The following is a 25,035-nucleotide window of genomic DNA, read 5'->3' as shown; positions in this document are numbered from 1 at the left end:
AAAATGTCACAAATACTGAGGTTTAGAAACCTGCACCAGATCTTTAGTTATGGCCACACATTCATTACCACAGTAAATATTTAGTGAACATCAGCTAAGTCCCAGGCACAGAAACAGGAGCTGAGGAGACATCAGAAAAAGAGCTCATGGAATTTATAGGTCAGTGAAGGAGACATGTATTAAGTAATCACACAGAAACATGTAACATTATAATATTGATAAATGTTGTAGAACCTTACATCCACATTTTCTAATCCAAAGGTAGAAATATGGTTTTAATAGTCTGTATGTGATTATGAGAATGGTAAGTGAAAGCTATCTTATTTAAAGTTACGGGAAGTCAGCTCAAGCGTAAGTGTTTTAAATATATTTTGAACCAGTGATCTTGTCTGGCATGTCCTACCTGGTTTAATGTTATTGAATTCTTTCTCAATCATCTCTTCTGAGGTAGACAGCATTAGGTTTCTTACGTACAGGATTTTCACTGAGGACATTGTGTCTTCATCAACTTCTACTTCTGGTTCTGCCCAGTCTACTGCAATAGGATGTCCCCATAACTGAATTCTTCCTGTTGAGAAAGATCAGATACGATTAATTATATAGAAATTAGGACATCATCGCAGTTCCTACTAAAATGGCCTTTTAAATTGAACCTTGAGATGTTGATTGAGCAAGAACGCTAATATTAAAAAAGGTGATGGTTGATCTTGAAAGGTATTTCAAATAAGAGCTAGTTAGAAGCAAGTTCCGGGCTTCCCAGGTGGCGCTAGTGGTAAAGAAACCCACCTGCAGGAGACATGGGATGTGGGTTCAGTCCCTGGGTCAAGAAGATATCCTGGAGGAGGAAATGGCAAGCCACTCCCATATTCTTGCCTGGAAAAACCCCATGCACAGGGGAGCCTGGCAGGTTACAGTCCAGAAGGTCACAAAGAGTTGGACACAACTTAGCAACTGAGCACGCACGCACAGAAATGAGTTCTGAATGACAAGCGGCTTATTATAATGGTTGGGTATAAAGGGAGCTCGAACATGACTTGCAGTGGAACAGGAAGGAGGCAGCAGATGTCATGTCTGGATCTTAGAACAGTTCTCTCAGGGTGAAGGTAGTCACTGAAGACGGCAAAAAGGGGAGAAAGGGAAAGAATGAGGTTAGGGCTCAGACATAGTCTGGCTTCATGAAGCATTAGAAAGGTCACTAGAATCTTCGTGATCAAGTACCACCAGAAAACTGTCCAAAAAAATGGTGGGTGTGAAAGCTGTGTAGGGCTCAGGTACATTCTCTGTCCCTTAGAGCTCTGCTCAACAGGATTCTCTCCTAGTTCTTTGCCAGAATATAGAAAAAGTTATTATGTTTCCAAATCAAGATAAAGAGCATCGGTAGAGTCTATGATGGGAAACTGAACTCATCTTAAAAAGGTAGCTGTTATCTTACATAGATTTTTGTGTCTCTATAATTGTAATTAACTGAGTGTCTTGCACTCTACTGTATGTTTCCCATATTCTGCCTCAAAGTGACTTCTCACAGTAACTCTGTGGGGAGGGGTATGACTTTCTCAGTTTTACAGAAAAGGAAATGAACTTTTGAGAGGATAGGTTGCCCAGATCCACTTTACTTCTCCACTGCTCCCTTTTGCTTTTTATTACTCCATCTTGTACCCCCTATACAGTGAAGATCCACGTTGAAGTGATAAGAGGAGAGTGAGGGTCAACTCAGTTTCTAAGTTTGACTGGAAGTATGTTTATTTTTTATTAGTTTTGGAACAAGTTATATCCTGGAAGCAATAAAAAGTGTGAGAAAATAAGATCAGAAATCCTCAGTACTGGTAAGAGTTTAGTAGTTTAAGTATTGCATGTTTAAGGCAATTCTTGTCAATCAAAATGTATCTTTTTATCCTTTAAAAAGCAGTCAATGAAAGCACCTGTGGCATTGACATTCTAATATCCAAACAAAAGACAGACGCAGCCTGATGAGTCAGCGGATCCTGGGGAGGCTGTTTCCTACTCTTCCAGTCCTTCCTTGCATCCTAGAGGACAGTTTTGTCCATCCCTCTTTCCCCCTTCCCTTCCAATCCCCTTCTATACCTCCCTCCCTTTTTATACCATTCCCTTCCTTTTCTCTGCTTTACATAGACTTTGCTAAAGGTCTTACCCCAAGATCCCTAAGGCTCCCAAGTGACTCTGGTTTCTGTAGCTCAGTGGTTCTTAGTCTTGACCCCACAGTAGAAGAGCTTAAAAAAACATGGGTTCTACTGAATCTGCTGGACCGAGCTCCTTTCTACCTGCAGGGATAGACTCTTCAATTTTCAGAATTTTTTGAATCAACTGATGTCACCTTGGTAGCTTGAAATGAGCCACAGTGGGAGTGTTACACTAAGGAAATCCCAAAATGCTACAACCGAGGCGTTTGGTTTTCCCCTAGAAATTGCCTCATCTCTGATCCCGGGATCCTTCTTCCAAATTCTGAGCTAAGTGGCCTAGTCTTCAGGATTTTGGAAAGCATCTCAGTTAATTCATCCAAGATTGAGAACACTATTCTAGCTCATTGACTTTTGCCTACCAAGACTGAGACCACATTAAGTCATTCATAAGCCTGAAGATGTGGAAAAGGTTAAAATGGGTAGAAGTGAGAGGGGGTGCAGGAAACAGCGATTTCCATAAACATCCCTGTGAAAGTCAGTGTTGGAAAGTGATTTGCGAATGTGAGCTTTGAAGTCAGACAGGTTCCGTAATCAGATCAGTGATCTTGGCTAGCTTCTAGCTTCACTTTCCTCTTCTGTAAAATTGGGATAATAAAAACACCTACTCATTAGGGTTGTTGTGAAGACAAAGAAGATGACGCATGGAAGGGAGAATTTTCACTTTTAAATGATAATTCAATAATGTACTTTCCTCTGGCTACTTTTTGGTCAATTTTGGAGATGTATAGTTTATAAAGGATATGCGTTCTTTCAGTCTAATGTAAATGGTGTCAAATTACAAATGATTTTTTTTAGAGTCTCCCTTGTCCTTTAGAAGAAAACAATGTACATTGTAGATACTTAATAAATGTTTCTATCCTGAGTCATTCCCCGGGTTTTCCTATATCTCCCATGCGATTAAATGGCTGATATCATTAGACTTCCCTGGTGGCTCAGACGGTAAAGCGTCTGTCTACAATGTGAGAGACCTGGGTTCGATCCCTGGGTTGGGAAGATTCCCTGGAGAAGGAAATGGCAACCCATTCCCAGTACTCTTGCCTTGAAAATCCCATGGAGGGAGGAGCTTGGTGCAGGCTACTATCCATGGAGTCGCAAAGAGTTGGGCACGACTGAGCAACTTCAGTTTCACTTTCATTAGTTGATGGATATAGCGGTGGATCACAGAATTTGGCGCCACAATAGAATTAACCTTGAAAACTTATAAATATCAGTGCCTCAATGCTACTCTCTGCTTCCAGAGAATCTCTGATTAGTGACTGATTTGGATACTGGCATTGTTTAAACACCTCCTCAAGGATTTCCCTGGTGACTCAGTGGTAAAGAATTCACCAACCAAAGCAGGGGCACGGGTTTGATCCCTGGTCCAGGAAGATCCCACATACCACAGAACTAACCCTGTGTGCCACAGCTACTGACTGACCCAGCACTCAAGAACCTGTGTTTTGCAGCTACTCAAGCCTGCATGCCTGGAGCCCATGCTCTGCAACAGGAGAATCTACCGCAATGAGAAGCCCAGGCATCGCAACTGGAGAGCAGATCCTGCTCGCCGCCACTGGAGAAGGCCCTCATGCTGCAGTGAAAACCCAGCACAGCCATAAATAAAATACATAAGTCTTAAAGCCTTGGGTGATTCAAATTTGTAGCTCACCATGGACAATCCTTGATTTAAATGACCAAATCTCAAGCCTGAGGTCTCAGGGGCAATTGCATCCTGGCAACTTGTTATAAATGCAAATGATCAGACCCCACACCAAACCTGGGGTCACAAAGAGTCTGACACAACTTAGCAACTAAACAACAACAACAAACCACACCAGGCCTACTGAATCAGGAGCTCTGTGGGGAGCGGGGGGCCTCCAGCACTGTCCTTTAGTAAGCCCTCCAAGTGATTCTGATGGAGACTAACATGGAAAAAGCACTCTTGGAACTCTTTTTCAGAGCGTCCTTAGAATGCTTCGATAAACTCTGTGCTGGATGCATCATCTTTTGCTCCATATATGCCTCAGCAAAGATGCACTGTCAGGAGAGAGTTGCTACTGTTGATAAGGTAGGTGGGGGAGAGGGAGACTCAATACATCACTTCAGACCAAGTTTTCTCTCTGTCTCAAGTCTGGATCAATTAAGAAGGAAAAGCTTCTTGTGGTCCTTGCTTATCACGTTTCTGAAAGATCTCCTTATCCTTTCAAACCAGGCTCTCCAGAGGATTGCCCATTACTGAAATCCTGTTTTGTCATTTAACTGGTGAGGTCCAAATGGGTAATAGGTTTTACTCTCAGGCTTTTGTAGAAATAAAATAGTTTGCTCTGACTGGCTTATTTGCTGCATCTTGTTAGTCTGAGGCACTCTGACTTAAATCCAACCTGACTGAAACTCCAACAGCTGAGGCCAATTAAAGGGTCAGGCAAGGAGGGCAGCCTCAGATAATGAGGAAATGAGGAACACCTGGAGAGAGGGGCTGCCTCCATGTTGCTGCTTCCTGGCCAGAGACTCCTAGGGAAGGGTCAGGATCTTGCGTGGAAGCTGAACAGAGTGCTCGAGAATTCTTGCAGCCTAGGTGCTCAGCCCTGACCCAACCAGAAGGCTCAACTCAGGTAAAGACAGAGGCTTTTTGTGTGACTCAGTGTGCTGTTTTCTTTGAAGAAAGGAAGCTGGTGGGAAGTTTTAATTCCCCAGGAACTCTGGTTGACTTCTGAAAACCCTTTCTCCTATTTGGATTCTCTTTCACTGCCATTCTCCCGCTACCCCTCCCAAATGATTGTATGTATCTGCACAGGTAATAAAGAGGAAAATAATTAGTGTGGGCTGAAACAGTATAAGGCTGGTTTCTTCACAAAGTGATGGCTAAGCTGGGCCTTAGAATCAGTGAGTCAGGAGAGGGGAAAGCGTAACTCTTTCTAGTAGGAGATACAGCATTGGGAATAAAGGATATGAAATGAGCAGGTGTTGTCTAGGACATTGAGTTTGTCCTGAGAGAAAGGAGGGTTTTTTTTTTTTTTTTTTAATCAGAAAACAGAATGTACAACGTATATTTGAAAAGAACTGGAACCCTGAGTGAAAGGCCTTGAATGACAGGCTCAGAGGTTTATGGTCTATCTCATATGCAGCAACAAGACAGTTCAAATAATATTTTTAAATAATTTTTAACTAATAGTATTTTAAACTAACTTTTTCACTGAGTGAGTGACAACATTCAGCCTCTTAACAAAGAGAGGCTGAATTTCTGCTATGTAAAAGAACCTGTAGAAAGGATGATGGGATATTTTAGGAACACTACTCTGGTGGTAAAGTTCAGGATGGAGTCACTTGAAGGTGTGACCCATTGAAGAGAAAGCAGAGCTGAGAGAGTAATTAGAAGACCTTGATAAAAAAAAAAATCCAAGGTTGGGCATATATGTGTTAAGCCTACAATGATGGCCCAAGAACACGATGGAAATGAGGGGCTTTTCGATAGAATTGTTAGTGTTGAAGAGGACCAGTTAATTCTGGTCACTGAGAGGCTAGGTAAGAAGTGTGAGGAGTTTTAGTGATTCTATGCCCCTATGAGTCAGGCACCTTGACCAGTGGGTAGTGAATTTATGTTCACTTCTTTTCTTTTGACTATTCACTTTTTAATGGACGAGTCCATGTTGAACCTATTCACCTCTCAGGACAAAACATTTTTACTGTTAAATTTTAAATTTTGATTTCATCTTCCCTCATCTTTGTAAAATTTCCCTTTCCTATGTTTTCTAATACTAATGTTGTTCAGTCACCCAGTTGTGTCCAACTGTTTGCGACCCCATGGACTGCATGTACAGATTTTATGAATATTACTTTAGATATAAAAATATCCACCTCAATAGACTCAGCAATTTTGGGGGCTAGCTCATATTTTTCACTTTAAGCTGCCTTCATAGTATTAAAAAATATTCCTCAAGCTCAGAAGCCATATTTCAATTTTGAAAAATTTTAGAGGGCTAATCCTGTTAGTATTTTTTAAGAATGTGTATAGGGCAGCATACATCTAGGTATTATTGCTGTTTTGCTTTGTTTCAAATTAAGGTAGGTCTTCCACAGTGCTTAAGAGAGACATTAATTCCATTGTGTTCAATCAGTTATTCTTGAAATCCTTATCATTTTAATGTTAATTCATTTCAATACCTTTGTGTAAGTTTTGGCAAATATTTTAAAATAAGCACAAGACTTTCAATAATTTTTCCTAAGTTGATCTGACTGAGACAGTGTCTTGGTGGAACTTTCTAAACCTAGGAATTTATGGTTGTTGCCCAGACAGGACCTACCTTGTATTCATAGCACCTAACTAAGGTGTCCTTTTGTGGAAAGCTATTATTTCTAATTTCTGAAAATACAAATTATTAGACACTTAGTTCAGTTCAGCTGCTCAGTTGTGTCCAACTTTTTGCGACCGCATGGACTGCAGCACGCCAGGCCTCCCTGTCCATCACCAACTCCAGCAGTTTACTCAAGCTCATGTCCATTGAGTTGGTGATGCTACTAGGGAGTTATAATAAAAGTATGCCACCTAATTGTCATTGGGATAATGTTTCACTTGCATATTTATTATTTCTTCATTATGATGAATAATGTACCTTATTTCTAATAAGTCTGATAATGAAAATGATACATAAAGATAACTGTTGGTTGATAAATTTAAGGAGATTCTTCAGTTTAAAGATTCAGTACGGGGTTGCTATAGGTGTATTGGATTTAAGGCACAGAGTGAATAGTTTCCAGAACCTAATCTGTGAAAATTCTAGGGAACAGAATTAACTGAGAATAGAAAGACAGAGAGTTTAAAATGTTGCATAATGAGAGATAAAGAGCAAAGAAACAGCCTGCAGGGTTTTGCTTCCTTTGCTAAGGAGCACAGCAGCCTGAAGCAGGCAGGAGGGAGTGGCACCGCCTCTCTGAGGATGGTCCTAACCTGGGAGAAGCTTCCTCCGAGCCATGGCAGCTGCGCGGTGATTCTCATACTCCACGAAGGCAAAGCCGCGGTTTTTGGTTTTATCTGCAGCACTTGGGTAGACGATGACATCCACGACTCCTTCGGTGACCTTTTTCATCTCTGATAAGATTTCTTCTCTCTTTTTGGTCTTTGGGATTCCCCCGACAAATAATCGGCAGTTGTCCACACTGGCACAAACCCCTAAGAGACGCCCATTTCTGCCAAAAGAGCAGGTGTTTTGATTGGTGAGAATCCTTGTGTGGTTAAGGTTTAAGACAGAAGTTGAGCATGTCTGGCCTTGAAACTTTTATGGTCTGTGGATGGGTGATGTTTGGCTACCTTTAGGGTTTAGATTGCTTTTGGGAAATTCTGCTTTAAAAAAATTATTTTTTAATTGGAGTACAATTGCTTTATAATATTGTGTTAGTTTCTGCTGTACAACAAATCAAATTAGGTATATGTATACACATATCCCCTCCCTCTTGCGCCTTCTGCACACCCTTCCATGCCCCCCTTCTAGGTCATCACAGAGCCTGGAGCTGAGCTCCCTGTTCTGTATAGCAGCTTCCCATTGCTATCTTGAAAACAAACTGAAGCTTAGTACCTGCTGTCTTTAGACTCATTGTTAATTCGCTAGCTATTGCCAATCCTTAACCCTCCCAAATATTAATATATCACCAATCCTGAGGCCTTTACACCTGGCCTAACCTACACATGTAACTTGCCTGGCTTCCCTGAAGGTATCTGAGGTTGCAACCCCTGGTGCTCCCTTTCTTTTCCAACCAAATAGAAGCTATTCTGACATCTCTATTCAAGATAGGCCATATACAGAACTGATTTTCACTTATTATCTTATTTGACTGACACAAGGAGAATGTGAGATGGGCAAAAGAGGTATTGTTTCCATTTTTCAGTTGAAGAACTTGAGACTCCAAGAAATGAAATGACTTGCTTACAATTTTGCAGGTTTTAAGATATAAAATTGGCCTTTGGGCTCAATTCAATCTCCGTTTCTCACACTGTACATGTTGCTTATTAGCAAGTTGATGGGTACGTTTGCCAAGATGAGATCGGTTCAACTTTTCCAGGAGCATTTGGCAAAATGCATAAAAAGGATCTTCACTGTGGGAAACCTTTGGCCATATAATGGCCCTCTGGGGTGAGTATCCTTAGAAACAGAGATGAGTACTAGAATTTTGTGTAGTTATTCACTGTTACTATTTAAAATCTCTCCCAAATTGGAAATGAGCACAACATTCCATCATAGAGAGCTGGTTTAATGTATCTCAGCTGAGATGACACTGATTCTAGGGCTGGATATGTCCTCATTGTATACTGTGGTGTGTTTGCCCTCCCTAGTTTTCACCCAGTCAGTGCCAGCAGCCACCCATTAGGTCATCCAGGAAAGCCTCCTCACCATCTCATGTCCCTCAGGGGAGACAATACTGCTCCTGGCTGAGATGCACTGGTAAATAAAAGATGAGCATTCGTAACATAGAATGCCCTGTAGTCAATAGACACAGTAATATAGGAGAGGATTTGATAGTTGAAAACACCAGTTCAGTCTGTGCTGTTGGCTTAAAAAAAAGAAGACTGTAAAATGAGTATAGGAGAAAGCCACTTTGATTAAAACTGTATAGAAAGTCTAGAAAGACTATAAAAATTCAACATAGGGCAATGAAGAATGGTTGGAACTTTTGTTACTTTTTTTTTTTTGGCTGTTTTTGTGTGTTGTGTATTAGGCTATGTGACTTTTGTAATAACACAAAGTTATTAAAAATGGGTAAATTTCCCTTAATAGAAACTACTCATTCATTAGGAATAAAAAGTGCTTAAGGGGGAGATTGCTCTCAATTCTTGCTTCTAGTGGTTCTCAGTTGTGTGGCAGATGTTTGACCAGGGTCTATGCTTTGCTGAAGAATCAATAACTGCATATCAGACCTGTGACAGGTCTGTCTCTATTTGGTGAACATTGTCCTAGGAATGTGGTTTTTCTGGAGGGGTGAAAGGGTTGATAAAATGAACTTTCAGTTTTTTTTTTTAAACAACTTAAACCTTTTGCTTCAAGATATTATTTATTTAGAAAATAGATTATTGATCATTAAGGGGCTTGTCTTATCAGTTACCAGTAGGGGAAGCCTGGAGTCTCCATATCCTGTTTTCAGAGCTGTGTCGTTTCTCAGGCAAACCACTCCAGTACTCTTGCCTGGAAAATCCCATGAACAGAGGAGCCTGCTGGGCTGCAGTCCATGGGGTCACAAAGAGTCCAGCATGACTGAGCGACTAACACTTTCACTTTTCCAAAAATTGGAGATGAAAAACTATGTCTCAAAAGCTGAGGGCATGACTTTAATGTCGCCAGAAGCCAGGCATTTAGAAGATACTCAGTGGCTATTTGATGAGGGGGAGGATGACATGACAATTGTGAGCCTTTTCCAGATAAGAACCTTATCTGTCTACTGAGAGAGAGTGGCCTTTATCCTACTCATTAAAGTCACTCTGTGCCTTCACCTTGCTTCTGGCATCCAACCTGAACTAAGGAATTTTGGCCACCACTTTTCTCTTTCCAAATACTTCGTCATATTTCTCCTCTTCCTTCTCACCCTCCTCCTGTCATCACCAAACCATCAGCAGACATTTATAGAGCAGCTGACATGTCAGGCGCTGACTTTCCCATGCATTATCTCTCTTTTATTTATTATGCCCCCCATGAGGTACAGGTACTTTTATTTCTATTTTAAAGATGAAGACATTGAAATTCACAGAGGAGAGTGTTATTTTTCAGTGGATTGTGTTTATTGTTCATACCCTATCTATTTTCAAAAAGTATTGATAGGCTTTAGTGTGTAACAGCGGAGAAGGCAATGCCTGGAAAATCCCATGGACGGAGGAGCCTGGTGGGCTGCAGTCCATGGGGTCGCTAAGAGTCGGACACGACTGAGCGACTTCACTTCCACTTTTCACTTTCATGCATTGGAGAAGGAGATGGCAGCCCACTCCAGTGTTCTTGCCTGGAGAATCCCAGGGACCGGGGAGCCCGGTGGGCTGCTGTCTGTGGGGTCGCACAGAGTCAGACACGACTGAAGTAATTTAGCAGCAGCAGCAGCAGCAGCAGTGTGTAACAGTATGCTAAGAAGATCCAGCAAACACCACTGATTCCCTATAGAGCCAATTCTATATCCATCTCAATTTAAAAGCTCTTTTGGCAATAATCCTTACCGCCAAGATATCCAGATACCATGAGAGATCAAGGAATGGAGAATCCTCTAATTCCTGAGAACATATAACTGATATTAAAAGCTATACTAGGATATAGCTTTTTATAGCCCTTTCTGAAACAATTTGGTAGGTGTTATTTCATGTGATGGATGCCCAGAATAACTCGGTGTGATCATATGATAGTGTAATAATGATGCCGAAAGAGGTCAAAGGATTTGCTCCGAAGAATCTGGACTAGACCTCAGATCTCCTGATTCTCATCCCCCCAAATTCTGCACATAGCAGAACTCTTTTGGATGCATAGAGCCATATGTTGGGGGAGCCTCCTTTATGTTTTTTCTAAGACTCTGTTCTAGAATCCAACCTTGAGACTGAATGGCTAGACTACTAGCAGTTGCCAAGTCCAGTCAATGTCCTTGTGGCCAAGGGGTTTAAGGAAAATGATCCAGTAGTTGACTGACTTACAGAATTACAGGGATAATGTGGAACTTATTTGGGGCCTATAGGAAGTGAGAGGAAAATAATGGTAGGAAATCACTGTCTTTGTACTCATCAAATTTCGGCTTCCATCACTTTTAAGGTGTGACTCTGTTACAGGAGGGAATGTCTTCCTTCCTTCCTGTGAAAAACAGCAGCTCAGAATTAATGTTGCTAATATGTGACTTCTATCATTTATTGGCCTGTTCTGAATACTGGGCTAAACATTGGAAAATCTGGATAACTTCCCCATAATAAATCTATGAAATAGTATGATTATTATTCCCACTTTGTAGATGAGGAAACTGAGGCTCAGAGAGGTCAAGTCACCTTTTGACACTCAGCTGAAACCTGTCTGACCCCAAGCTATTCCTTTTTCACTTGGTACACTAATCTTTGCTCTGGGTGACCCTGGGCTTCCTTAAGAAAGGGATTATGGCAGTTCCCTTTGGAACTCAAACATTTTCATGAAGTTTAGTCCTATTGCCAATTTATTGATTGACACGCCCTATGGTCAGGTGTGTCCACCTGGAACCTTCTGCTAATTTCATGTCTTCAAATATTACCTTTATTTGGCTGATCCCCAGGTTTATACTCCAATCGTGACCATTCTCCTGACTCCAGTATCACACAGTCATCTCCTTATATCTCCCCTGGGACATGTAATGTTCATCTCAGGTGTTGCCTGTCCACCACATAGCACTTCATGTTTTCCTGCTCTTCTCCCAGCCTGTTCCATCTCAGTGACACTATCACATCCACACAGACTTGAACCAAAATCCAATTTTCTTCTAAATCCAACACTTAGCCAGTCTTGTCTATTCAACCTCCAAACTATCCCCCACATCTGACTTTTTACCACCTACACCACTAACCAACCCCTTTGTCTAAACACCACCATTTTCTGCCTAGTTCTAGACACAGTGGCAGCCTTGGAACTGATTTTCCCTCTTTTAATCCTTACCCTGGCACTTAATAGCTGGAGGAATATTTTTTTAAAGTATGACTCTAGTTGAACTCTTCTGTGATTTCCCCTTTTATTAGACTAAAATCCAGATTCTTAAAGATGAAATATGACTCTCCAACTAACTGTATTGTCCTCAACCCTCCTCTCCTTACTCTGTTCCGAACATTGGCTTTTTTTCTGTTCTCTAAAACATCACGCTTACTGTCATTTTGAGACCTTTTTCACTTGTTCGTTCTTTCTCTGCAAAGATCTTCCTCTAGGTCTGACTATCGTGGTGGATTCTTTTCATTCACGTCTCAGATTAAATTTTGCTTCCCAGAAGAGTATTTTCTTAAATACATCAAGTTAGAACAGCAACCTCTTCATACAGCTTTATCCCATTTCCTGGTTTTATTTTATCAAACTCTTTTGAATACATCCAATTGCTTACTATGACTGGAGAAAAGTGTTGCTTGATACTTCTAATGGTTTGAACAGTGGCCAGCACGCATTTATGAAATAGATAAATGAATGAATTTTGTTTCTTTGAATAGTTTACAGAACTTAGTCTGGCACCTTACATAGTGTTGACTAAAAAAATGTTTCATTAAATTGATTTCCAAGGAAAAGAACTAACATTTTTTTCCCTGATTTTGGCTATCTTTTGCATATACTAAAATATAGATAGACTTGATAGAAGAATAGGTAAAGGTACATTGATTCACTTTTAATCTAGAAGAGATAGATCTTACCTGATTTCATAATTATTAAGTTGCTTGATTGCATTCTTGGCTTCCTGTTTATTTGAGAATGTTACAAATGCGTAGCCTCTATTGTTGCCATTAAAATCCATCATCATTCTCATTTCATAAATTTTACCAATCTACAAGTAATGAAGAGAGAGAATTCATATTTAAACACACATACACAACCCACTCCAGTATTCTTGCCTGGAGAATCCCATAGACAGAGGAGCCTGGCAGGCTACCGTCCATGGGGTCACAACAGAGTCAGACACAGCCTAGCAACTGAACAACAGCTTATGGAAACAACAAGAGCTGGACCCGACTTAGTGCACCGTCTCTCACACAGACACACACTGTTTTGTGAAGCCTGCCTCTACCACGTTTGGTGTTTGCGTCTCATGTGAACGGTTCACATGTTTTCATGCTGGGTTCAAATTTGTCTGCTGACTCCTTGGCAAAGTCAAGATAATAAAGAAAATGTGTGCAAGTGGCATTTCAGCCTGAGTTGCCAGAATATAGATATATTTTTGACAGAGCAAGTGACCTTTCATCACACAATTATCTGGGGATTTATACACCATTTTAGGGACCAGAAAACACATTTGTCCTCAGAAGTAAAATTTTTCGATAGATTTGTCCTTATTCTCTACATTGACCTCTGAGGTCTCCATGGTTTTATCTTTACTTGGTTTTACTCTACCCTTAGTGTTTAAAAACCAAAACTAGGAACACTCCGGAGAAGGCAATGGCACCCCACTCCAGTGCTCTTGCCTGGAAAATCCCATGGGCGGAGGAGCCTGTTGGGCTGCAGCCCATTGGGTCGCTAAGAGTCGGACATGACTGAGTGACTTGACTTTCACCTTTCACTTTCATGCACTGGAGAAGGAAATGGCAACCCACTCCAGTGTTCTTGCCTGGAGAATCCCAGGGACGGGGGAGCCTGGTGGGCTGCCGTCTATGGGGTCGCACAGAGTCGGACACGACTGAAGCGACTCAGCAGCAGCAGCAGGAACACTCGTGTGGAACACTGCAAAATTGCCTTATTTGCTATCTTTCCCCCACCATGATACAAAGGTGAACAGAGCAGGCGCATTTCAGAGGAGGGTCTGGGAAGCCCTGTTCTCTCCGTCTGCAGGCGGAAGGCAAATGCTAGTGTTTGTGCAACTGGTCTGGGGCCAGGCCTGCGTGGCCACAGGGCGCTCCCTCTGTCCCTCAGTGCGGCTCCTGCGTCGCCTCTGTCCTACTCTCTCCTGCTTCTCCAACTATTCTTCATAATCCAGACAGGGCCGTTCATTATTGCTGGCTGCTGTAAGAAGGATGGCCGACACAGATGTGAGGGACACGTGTGAGAAGAGGCATTATTCAGCAGATGTTGTTATTGCAATGGTGGCTTGCCCTCAGCTCAGCCCCACCCCATGCCACCCCAGGTATTCGGTGATGGACACCTGTTTCTCCTGGGCTCATTAGAAAAAAATCCGAGCATGTTTCATCTCTGCATTTCAGGTGGCTTTGGCACTAATTTTCACGTTCAGTATGTAAGATTCTAACAGGATGAAGTCCTCATAATTTGTTCTTGTGCCAATTAATGTTGTTTGTATAAAATTAAAAGTAGTTCTGAAACAGGCTGAATTGCACACATACAAACACACACATAGCTGATTTTGGCATTAGGAAAAGAAATAGCTAAACTCTCATTTTCACTAAATTTTCTAGGAATGTGATTGTTTGAAATACCCACTTGGTAAATTATCAAGAATGTCAATTTTGCATTTTCGATTTAGCTTTGGGTTCAGTAGCAAAATGTAATTTAGAGTTAAAACTGAGGAAATGTATTCCTCAATTATGTAATAACTTTGAAAAACCATGTTATTAATCTTGCTCATCACATTCAAATTTTTAGAAAGAAATTTTTTCTTTCTGGATCAGTATATACAGGTGCCTAGTTGAGCAGTGACAAATATAGACATTTTTTTTAATGTGACAGTCTCACACTTTATAAAACCATAGTAACATTTCATGTTGAAGCAATATCTTATTTTAGACAGGTTGCTGGAGTGTTATTCTAGACTGACAGGTATGTTGAGTTTGCAGTAAGATGGCTTTGCCAGTGGAGACGGGGGATTGAAATACAGATTTAAAAGTCATCAGCAATGGTAGTTTCAGCTGTGAGTAATAGAGCAGAGAGAATTCAAGGCATTGATAATTAGAGGCAAATCACTAAATAGCTAGGAAGGTTTTAACTTTGTCCATGATTGAGGAGTGGCAATTGGAAAAGAAAACTGTCACTGACCAAGAAAAATGAGGGTGAAGAGAATATATCTTTTTCCTTAAAAGATTTTAAAAAATCATCTTCAGACTCACTTTTTCACACAGTGGGATAAGCTCATCTTCAAAAAGGTCTCGGGGGAGTTTTCCAATAAAAATTTCACAGCCCCTTTCTGGGGGTGCAGCATCCCAACCAGGCGGGGGACCACCGTATTTTCTTTGTCCATTTTCCTGCGAATTCCGTGTGGAGTATAGGAGGGAGAAGAAAGCAATACAATCTTTAGTTTGAGTTCCTCGCGCATTTTCAAAATCATTTCTTAATAAGGAAGATGCTTATTGACAAGTAATAGTAGTAGACTGGTCAGATAAAAATTGAAGTCTCTTCAATGTGGATTTTAACACCATGTTCTTTGCTTCAGGGACTTGCTTCAGATAAGCACAGTGAAAACTTATAAAGTGCTGGACAAATATAAGGGGTCATTATTATTTTTTGATTGCCATTCAAACTTACCAGTGCCTGATCATCAAAAAATCTGACCCTAATTTGAATCTGGGGTTCTGATTTAATGTTGAAGTCTATGAGGGTTCTGGACCTGGACTATCTGGCTCTGGGATCCACTAGCTGTGGGACTTTGGACAACTGTCTTGACTTCTCAGATCCTGAGTGTGTTTCATCTGCAAAGTGGAGACATAATCAGCTTTTGATTAAAGGAGATAATGCATCAGATGTGCATGGCACAGGTCTTGGCATGTGATATATATTCAATAGTTACTAATCCTCTTCTTGCCTGCCTAGATTGAGGTGGTTTCATAAGAAAGGCAATGTGAACCCCTACTTAGAAACATCATGAAGTTTAGCATTGGAACTGGCTAATTTGGGGGGGTCTGTCTTTGAAGTTGACAAGACTGGTGAGAGGTGTTCACTGATGTTGGATCTTTGTGGGGAACCAATGCAGTTCTTAGCCCAGATATAATTAGCTTCTATTTTTTCCTTTGTCATAAAAAGACCTTTGGTAAATTCAGTGTCTTTTTTTTTTTTTAATTGGAATATAATTGCTTTACAAAGTTGTGTTAGTTTCTGCTATACAACAGTGTGAATCAGCTGCATAATGTCCTTTTCAGGGAGGAGTAACGCAGGGTTTTCTGCCAGCGCTGTCTTTACTTTTCTGAAAGTTAATGACCTAAAAATAACTTCAGGGGCCCCAAAGTGAAAGATAGGCCTAATCCACCACTACTGAGCTGACAGTTCATTTGCTAGAGAGGGATAAATTTCCTTTTCACTTGGGCATAGCCAGAGCTCTTTGTTATTATACTTTATTGTGAGTTTTGGAAAAAGGAAAATGTAAGGAACCAAACGTCCATATTCATTACTAACTTCTACCATGATTACTTAAAAATTTTTTATACCATAAAATGATACATGATGTTGGAAAAAACATGGTAATGTATAAAGTAAAACAAAAATTTCTCAGCGTGTCACCCTATCTGTTTGTAGAAGCAGTTGTTGTTAAGTTTGTCTGCCTTTCCAAATAATTTTCTTTGTGTATTTCTAAAAGACACATTTTAGTTATTTAAGGACATTGTTTTACATGGTGGTAGTTTGTTAAAAATCAAAGTAAAGCAGTTTCTAGTTTCACTGTTAAATCTTTGAGAATACTAACTTGAGACTTTCTCAATTATTTTATAATTAATAATACAAAAGCTTTTTGGATTACGGTATTTAGTGTCTTTAATTGTAATCATGTTTAAAATTCCTAATAATTTAATCATGTTGTTTTAAATTAAAAAGATGTCATATGGGTGTTCTACCTTGCCTTGATTACTTTTTGCTTCAAACAAGTAGGTGTTTCTCATTTTACTAAACATGCAAATATTTGCCTCAAGAGTTCTTATTTTTTTTTTCCTCCCCCTGTATTCTTTTAGGATTATTCATTAACAAAGCTTTCACTGAGAAATCTGAGAAATGAAATGTATTATACTTATAGGAAAAAATTTAAGAATTCAATGAGCTATGTCTCAACCAAGAATTTCCTAAAAAATGAATTTGATTTTTTTGGAGACATATTTAAGATTTTATTTACTTAACAAATATCTGTATAGTGCTTACTACATACCAGTCTCTCTTCTAATTCTCAAACAGTATTATAGGTTATGGACTATGACTATCCTGATTTTACAGAAGACACTGAAGCCCACAAAAGATTAAATAATTTGCCAAGATCCTGTGGTTGGGAAGTGGGGAAGTCAGAATTTAAAGCCAGGCAGTCTGGTGTCAGAATCTATCAGCTTAATTTCTACTATATTTTGCTTTGATATATGAAAACCTAGTCACTTATAACAGATTATACATTCAGTTACTTATTTATGAAAAAAATTGTCATGCCATTAAATTGAAGACTCTGTTGCCTTTAAAATCATTCCAACTTCCAATCATTTTATTACACAAATTTTGGAAAGAACATATCTCACACCTACTTTCTACAGAGAGAAATATTTCTATTGCCCATTCTATAGCCCACCTCCTAGGACTGACTTTTACCATTGAATTGATGTAGATCCCTCTGAGGCCATTTTTATTTAAGTATCTGGAGATATACTTCCCAGTGGATTATTGGAATAAATTTAGTATAAATTTGGCAATGTTTATATCTTCAACCTAAGGGAAACAAAGTTTCATTGCATAAGAGTGAAGCAGCTATTCCAGAATTTCTCATTTGACAAGTTTTGATAGCTTAAAAATAAATAGGCAACCAGCAGATTGACCTTTAGAATTTCCTCCTCAAGTTTCTTGCTATTGCTAAGAATGTCACCAAACTGTTTTGTGCTTATCATATATTTAGAACTCATGTGATTATGAGCCAAAATGATTGATTAGGAGAGATTATTAATTCTTTTGTTTCTGTAACACCAAGAGTATTTTGGGGAATCACCAGGAATCTGACTGGTGCAGAGATGCCATGAAATTCAGACACTGGGGGAGATTTGTCCTATGAACAACCCACTGGGCTCAGAATGCACCAGTTAGTGGAGGTCCAGGCCAGTTTAAGACAGGCTCTGGGCATTAGTCATGGGGTTAGAATAGCTGTCCATTACTTGGACAGTTGGAAGCTGAATTGCTGGTATTTTAGGCACCATGTTTATAGTTGAGGAGTTTAAAATAGACAAAGCGCAGTTAGAGCTGCTCCTCCCTCTCCTGGCTGATGTCCTTCTTATGGGGTGCATTATTCCAGCAGCATACATGTATAAGTAGTTAAAGATAAAAAATATAGGTTTTTGTTTTCTATGAGAGAATGTTCATTAAACTCTGGGATCTTTTATTTTTCCATTCAAAGATGTGAATGTCACATATAAATAGGTGAAAATCTTCAACTATATAAATTTCAATATTAAAGAGCTAATTCTAACTATAAATCCAGTGGTTTTAATTTAGATACTGAATACTGAGCTTACCCATAACTCAGTTATATGTTAAGAGTATTTGGTAGTCCCTCCTGCCACAGATATTTTAAGCCCTTTCATGAAGGAACCGTAGAGTCTTTAAGAAATTTTATATACCGTCTTCTTCACCTTGGTTAAAACCACCCAACCTTTAATACATGATTCTGAGCAATAAATCTTAGCTTGAAGGACAAGCAGATTGAGTTAATTTGGGCCACCTGGCATCTGATCTTTGACTACATCTGAGAAATCTGGGCAAAACTACCTTTTTCCTGTAAGAGTTAAAAATGCCCAGATACTTGCTTTTCTAATGTCCCTTGTAGCTGGGATAGTTCTGGTTATAATAAAGTTAAGTTGGGTTCTGGTGCAGAAACTGTGATGGTGCTAACATTAGCATTGACAGTGGATACGTCTTATTACCATTCCAGATTTGTGTGTGGTTCTGGGTTTCATTTCTAAGAGTTTACCCTTTTTGAAATTATTTTGTTTTAATATTATTATTTATTTTTTAAATTGAAACAGTTGATTTCTGATGTTGTGTTATTAATAGTTTCAGGTGTATAGCAAAGTGATTCCATTATATGTGTATATATATTTATATGTATATTTTTGTAAAAGCTTACATCATTTTTACTCTTGAACCTAGTTCTTTAGATCCAAAATTTCTAGAAACCAGTAAACTTTTAATAAACTGCTTTTCTGCTTAATCGTCCAGGGTTTACCTCTAATATTTACCCGTAATAGTAACAGCAGCTGAAAAAACAACAGCTAACCCTGAGTCAGGATCTGTGCAAAAGCTTTCCATGTATTAATTAATTTAACCTTCTCAACAAACGTATGAGGATATTATTATTACTTTCATTTGTGGGTAAGAAATTCAAGGCACAGAATGTGTCCAAAGACATACAAACAGTAAGTGACAGGACAAAATTTGAGTCCTGAGTCCATACTTGTCGTTTTAGCATTATTTTTCTTTTTTTAAAATATAAATTTATTTATTTTAATTGGAGGCTAATTACTTTACCATATTGTATTGGTTTTGCCATACCTCGACATGAATCCACCACAGGTATACGAATATTTTTCTTTTTTAAAAATGTTGACCTAATATGTTCATTTTACCGAGGAGGAAGCTGAATCCAGAGATATTATGTGACTTCCATAAGGTTGCATTGGTTTAACTTATTGCAGCAAATATAGACTAAAAGTTCTCCGGTTCTCAGTCTGGTGGACTTGGCGTATGAACTGTTCAAAGTCCGTGAGGGCCTTTCTTCCCGGGCTTAGCAGTCTCGCCGTTTTGCGTGTTGTGTGCCGCCCTCACTCTTGTTCAGCCGCATCAAGCATGGATAGCAGATGGTTGGTTGTCTTGCTAAATGAACCCATTCATAAACTAGAAGGACATTGACTAACGGACTCTCATTCAGTCTGTTTCCCTGAGTAGTAATTTCAACTCCTTTAACTGGTTCTTCGGAAATTTTATATTCCAAATCTGTCACCATCTTTGTGGTTCCCTCCCTTTGGTCCTTTGTTTTTTCTCGCCAGGAGGGAAGAAACTGTGGATGTTTCCTTACTAGACTGCTTTCAGATGTTCTCCAACACACTTTCCAATTGACCACGTTTGTATCTATTTCTATTTCCATTCTCTGAAGTGCTGGACAATCTCCCCGAGTTTGGTGGCGTTTCTAGCCTTCACAAGCATGCCAGTCACCAGTGTCATACCAAGAACCACGGTTCTCTGGCTAAACTCCTGCGGTCTGTCCTCATGGTTGACGCCTACACACGGAGAACAGCTGCAGGGGCTGTGTCTCTGGGAGTTCATACCTTACTACCGTGTTTTCCTAGTTGCTGATTTGTGAAACTGAATAAAGGTCCTTACTAGACCTTATCGTCATTACCTTCCACCTGTAAAACACCTATACCTCAACATGTGATAGGGTTCAAGGCAAATCTTAGGGGCCTTAAATAAGAGGTACCAAAAGAATCACCTTAGTTGTGATTTTCCCTTTGATCTGCTAATGCTATTATTTTTGTGGGGGACAACAGACAGTGCTATAAGGAATGTTTATTTTGTTAATTCTGTATGAAAGCTAACAGTCTGTTTTGTGTATTATTTGTTTACCCACACATTTTAAGATCAGTGACTTCAAATTGGTAAAATCTACTTTAGGCTGAGAATTTTTCCAAGGCAGAATTTATCTAACTTATATATGTTGGAAGTTGGCATTACCCTTGTTAGGTACTTTTTTTTTTTTTAACAATCTTTGCAAGGCATATACAATATGAATGCCAGATATTTTTCTTAAGATAGAAAAATAACGATTGTAGTATAAAACTGAATAAGTGGGATGTTGGAATTTGTAGAAACATGATACTATAGTTAGTAACAAACAGGAAAAGCCAGAGCATGACTATAATACATGAATATAAATTTAGTTTATTATCATACAGCCCAGAGTTTCTCAAAATATCATATGTGAGGTGATATTAGGTAGTTTATAGACAATGTTTTATTTTAATAGTTATGTTTTATTTTAATAGTTATGCATTTATTTATTGCATATTAGGAATGTAAGACTTTTCCCATTTATATGTTAGGAAAAGTCTACTTTTAATATGAAACAGTATTTCTGTTCAAATTTTTAAATAAATTTCTAAATATGATTGTTGGTGGTATGTGTTTATGGCAAAAATCACATAGATGCAAGGAGATTTTGGCTTTTGAAAATTTATCTCTTTGTTTCAGTCTTCAAAGGGCTCTCACATTTGATCTTTAAAAAATGTATGGTTTGTCCATAGAAACAAATGTTAGCAAATTATGAATCATGTTCTTGATGTATCGTTTTGGAAGAGTGACTGTTGAAATCCAATCACCTAGGAAGAGTTCTGATTTCAAGTTGTTAGTTGTCTTATGAAGGCAGAACTAATTTGTTATCAAATGATGACTTTAATGATATCTTCTAATATTTCCCCTTTATTTTTAAGGTTTATGTGTGACAGCCACCCTTTAGGATTTCAGTATCTCAGTAGTGGAAGTATTTAAGAGCAAACAGGTTTTTAAAAATAACTTGTGTTTTGTAAAGCTTCCTAGACATTTTTGGCTACTTCATGTGAACATGAAGTTCAAGAATATCCTTATGTGAGTTTAGAAATCAAGAAAATATATTTTTTGGAGTGTGTATGTGTGTTTCTGCATAAGAGAACACGTGAGATGCCAATTCACTTCCAAGACAGTCTATTTACATTTGCCCCGAGGTTCACTAATGTGGACTGCAAAGCATATATTATCATGAGACCAGGATTCACTGTGTTCATGTTCACTTCCGGCTCTGGGTATGTGTCTTGTCTCACTCCTCCAACCTGCAGGAAACTATAAATTATATCTATGAAATAGCTAGATGAAAGCTTTGGTGATTCCTTTATCTGTTTTGGGCTTTTATCATTTTGGAATGTGTAATTTATTCCATAGGCCCATCCAACATTTTATTATAGATACAGTTCGCCCTTTTGCATTGACTGATAGTAGCCGGAGATCTGGTTAAATGACATAAAGATATTCATATGCAGATTTGACCTAAAAAAGATTTGTTTGGGGTTAATTGTTCTATCCTTTTCTAGTTCAACATGTGCCGAGGAGAATTCCGAGCGCACTTGTTCTCTTAGCATGTGAGAAGTCTTGTATAGCAATTATTCTTCTTACCACACCCAGAAGAATTTTTGACAAGCTAAGGGACTCAGCAAGGCACTAAATCTTTCCTCAGGAAATTCTTCATTTAAAAGGGAAAAAGATTAATGAGGTGATTGCAGAGGTCTTGGGAGGGTGTTAGGATGCTTGTGAAATGGAGTCTGACTTTTGCCATATTTAAGTGTGGAAACATATTCATAGAATGTGTTTTGAGTTAATTAATAGGATCCTTAAAGGAAATATAGGGATTTTAAAAATCCAATTGCATATCCACTTGACATTTCCTCCATTAATTATTCAGTACTTAATGACTTTCTTTGCATTGATTCACTGTCTTAAACTTATGCAAAAAAGAAAGTATCATTCTCTTAAGTGGAGTATAATTTCCCACAAATGGAAGGTTGTTATTTAAACAATACAAAAGAAGGAAACTGTGATTAAATTCTAGCCAGACATTGTTATCTACTAAAAACCGATCCCTAGTCCTGTTCTCTGCTTTAAAAGATTAGCAGGGGAAGGAGAGGTGTTTAAGATGTACCTCTAAAAACTTTCCTCATCAGAAAACTTAAAAGAGAATTGAAAGGGGAATAATTCTCTCAGGATGAAATTCAAAGTTGTTGACTGCTCTGCCAAAGTATTGTTCAACATCACTTCAGGTCTCTGCCCTGCATCTCTGAAACAATGTTTAAAAAAAGGATCACAGCTACTGAAATCCCACCCAGCTTCATGATTGTATGCTTTTGTGATCTCACTTTTTTCTCTTTAGCTTATGTTGGAGAGTTCTCTTTGCATGTCATAATAAGATTTTAGGTGAAGATTAAGAGCCACTTATTTTTTGTTGCTGATTGATATTAAACCAACAGGTAACAGTTTTAAATGTCCTGAAGTTACCTGCAAACAAAGTCTAAAGTTCAAAACTGCCATCAATGCTTCTGTGTGAGTCATGAAATTTACACCATTTTTTAAGCCAACAAAACAGAAACCGTCATGTCCTTCTATTTTAAGGGAAAGCACTATAGTTCATATTTTGCAAATATTTTGAACCTTATATGGAAGACCTCATATATAACCCACTCCCTATTAGGCGAGTGGAGAAGAAATACATTGCTGTTTGAAAATAGCTCCTGGAATGCGTTTCTATTCCTTGGGATGCTGAAGTTCCCATCTCACGTCAGGTACATGCACTCTCCACAAAAGGATTCACAGAGCTGCTCCTTCACTTGGAGTCTTCCACTCCAGGCTATGGCATTGCTGGCTAGTAAAAGCAAAGCTTCTTAGGAGCTTGAAAATGAAGTTAGCCTATGGGTGGCTAGAGTGGTGACCTTAAGGAATCATGCCTGTGATGATCTGATGGTACCATCCTGTTCCCCTGTTTAGTGCCACTTATTTAAGGAATTAGCATTCATGCACTTGAGGCATGACATAAGTCCTTGAATAATGGGGACCGAAGCAGGTGGTAAGAACAGGCAACAAAAGCAAAAGGAGGGCCAAGAGCTATATTTTGTCATGGAGTCAAACTTATTTCTGTCCCTAGGATTTTTGTGTGGTGGTTGGAAAAGAATGTCAATACCACAGAGTTTTTCCATCTGCTTCTCGCTGATCTAGTCTAGTTGAAGCCAGTTGTAAACTCTGGGATCCCAAGTTACTTATTTTTATGGCATCGTTTGTAGAAAAAGTTGCCATTTCAAAAGTATCCAAGGAAAGTTACTAAAGCACATTATACCAAACCAAAGAGACAGGGGAGTTAATTTGAGGCACATAAGCAGAGAACGGCTTTCTAATCAGATTAATGTTGATCTGGTGCCATCTTTTGTACCTTTTGGCTTGTAGATATTTACTTAGGAATTGAACAAATTAGAAAATTAAAATATATAGTTGCAATGAAACTCCAAATAAGAGAACACGCATGGAAAGGAAAGTTTGAGAAACGGGAATTAAAGTCTGTATTTTGTCCTTCAGTCATGTCCGACTCAGTTATGTCCGACTCTTTGCGACCCCATGGACTGTAGCGTACCAGGCTCCTCCCTCCATGGGATTTTCCACTTCCTAACTTTTGTCCCTGGTTTGAGGAAATTGGTCCTAGGAGCAGACTGATGACTGATTGAAAAAGGAAGAGAAAGATGAAGCACACTGATTTCTTATTTATCTGCTGTAATCTTACTGAAATTGAGGCACTCTGCTTCACTGCTTGCAAGTCATTGTGCATTTTACAAATATTTTGGTTAATCAGTGCCCCCCAAGTGGTCCCCTCTGCTAAAGATGCTGCTTTGTTTTTGGCTCCTCGCTGTGTTTGTTTGCTCTCATCCTTCATGTCTCAACTTCAACGGCATCTTGTCTGAGGAAAGCCTTCTGCCATTCTGTCACTTGACCTGATTTATGATATTCATAGCTTTTAACAGGAGAAGGCGATGGCGCCCCACTCCAGCACTCTAGCCTGGAAAATCCCATGGATGGAGGAGCCTGGTGGGCTGCAGTCCGCAGGGTCGCGAAGAGTCGGACACGACTGAGCGACTTCACTTTCACTTTTCACTTTCATGCATTGGAGGAGGAAATGGCAACCCACTCCAGTGTTCTTGACTGGAGAATCCCAGGGACGGGGGAGCCTGGTGGGCTGCCATCTGTGGGGTCGCACAGAGTTGGACATGACTGAAGTGACTTAGCAGCAGTAGCAGCAGCAGCATTTAACATGCTACGCTGGTTTTTTATTTCTTGCTTATTTTCTGTCTTCCTTTGAGTAATTTTCATGAAGGTAGGCACCACGTCTCTATTTGTGGAGTAAATAAATAAGCAAAAGAATGGGAATTCTAACATGTATACTATCATGTAAGAATTGAATCGCCAGTCCATGTCTGACATAGGGTGCAGCATGCTTGGGGCTGGTGCATGGGGATGACCCAGAGAGATGTTGTGGGGAGGGAGGTGGGAGGGGGGGGTCATGTTTGGGAACGCATGTAAGAATTAAAGATTTTAAAATTTAAAAAAAAAAAAAAAAGAATGAGGGTCTAGGCTTGAATTGGTGGGAAGGACAAGGAGGGATGCTCCTACTTCCTTTAAGGAATCTTAAACCCTCATCTATGTTATAGGGCATTTTCTTTAAGAACTGTGAATTAGAGAGCAGA

At 39.3% G+C, this 25,035-nt stretch overlaps 1 protein-coding gene across 12 annotated transcripts in view; it reads right to left on the bottom strand.

Moving 5' to 3' along the window:
- A1CF (APOBEC1 complementation factor) overlaps window positions 1-25,035 on the bottom strand; it is an 88,342-nt gene that overhangs the window by 23,559 nt on the left and 39,748 nt on the right. For 11 of the 12 annotated variants that reach the window (XM_069567859.1, XM_069567852.1, XM_069567861.1 and 8 more), the window contains 4 exons: window positions 14,893-15,027; window positions 12,538-12,668; window positions 7,123-7,361; window positions 404-568 (listed from right to left, as the gene is read on the bottom strand). In XM_069567859.1, the coding sequence (XP_069423960.1) occupies window positions 404-568; window positions 7,123-7,361; window positions 12,538-12,650 (517 nt within the window). In that variant the 5' untranslated portion in view covers window positions 12,651-12,668; window positions 14,893-15,027. Of the gene's footprint in view, window positions 1-403; window positions 569-7,122; window positions 7,362-12,537; window positions 12,669-14,892; window positions 15,028-17,335; window positions 17,455-25,035 lie in introns of those variants that run through there. The other variant, XM_069567858.1, reaches the window with a different exon arrangement.

This window comes from Ovis canadensis, chromosome 22, assembly GCF_042477335.2.
Source record: "Ovis canadensis isolate MfBH-ARS-UI-01 breed Bighorn chromosome 22, ARS-UI_OviCan_v2, whole genome shotgun sequence".
NCBI classification, from domain to species: Eukaryota; Metazoa; Chordata; class Mammalia; order Artiodactyla; family Bovidae; genus Ovis; species Ovis canadensis.
The sequence above is the reverse complement of the archived record's forward strand: the minus strand, read 5'-3'. Positions and strand labels throughout refer to the sequence as shown.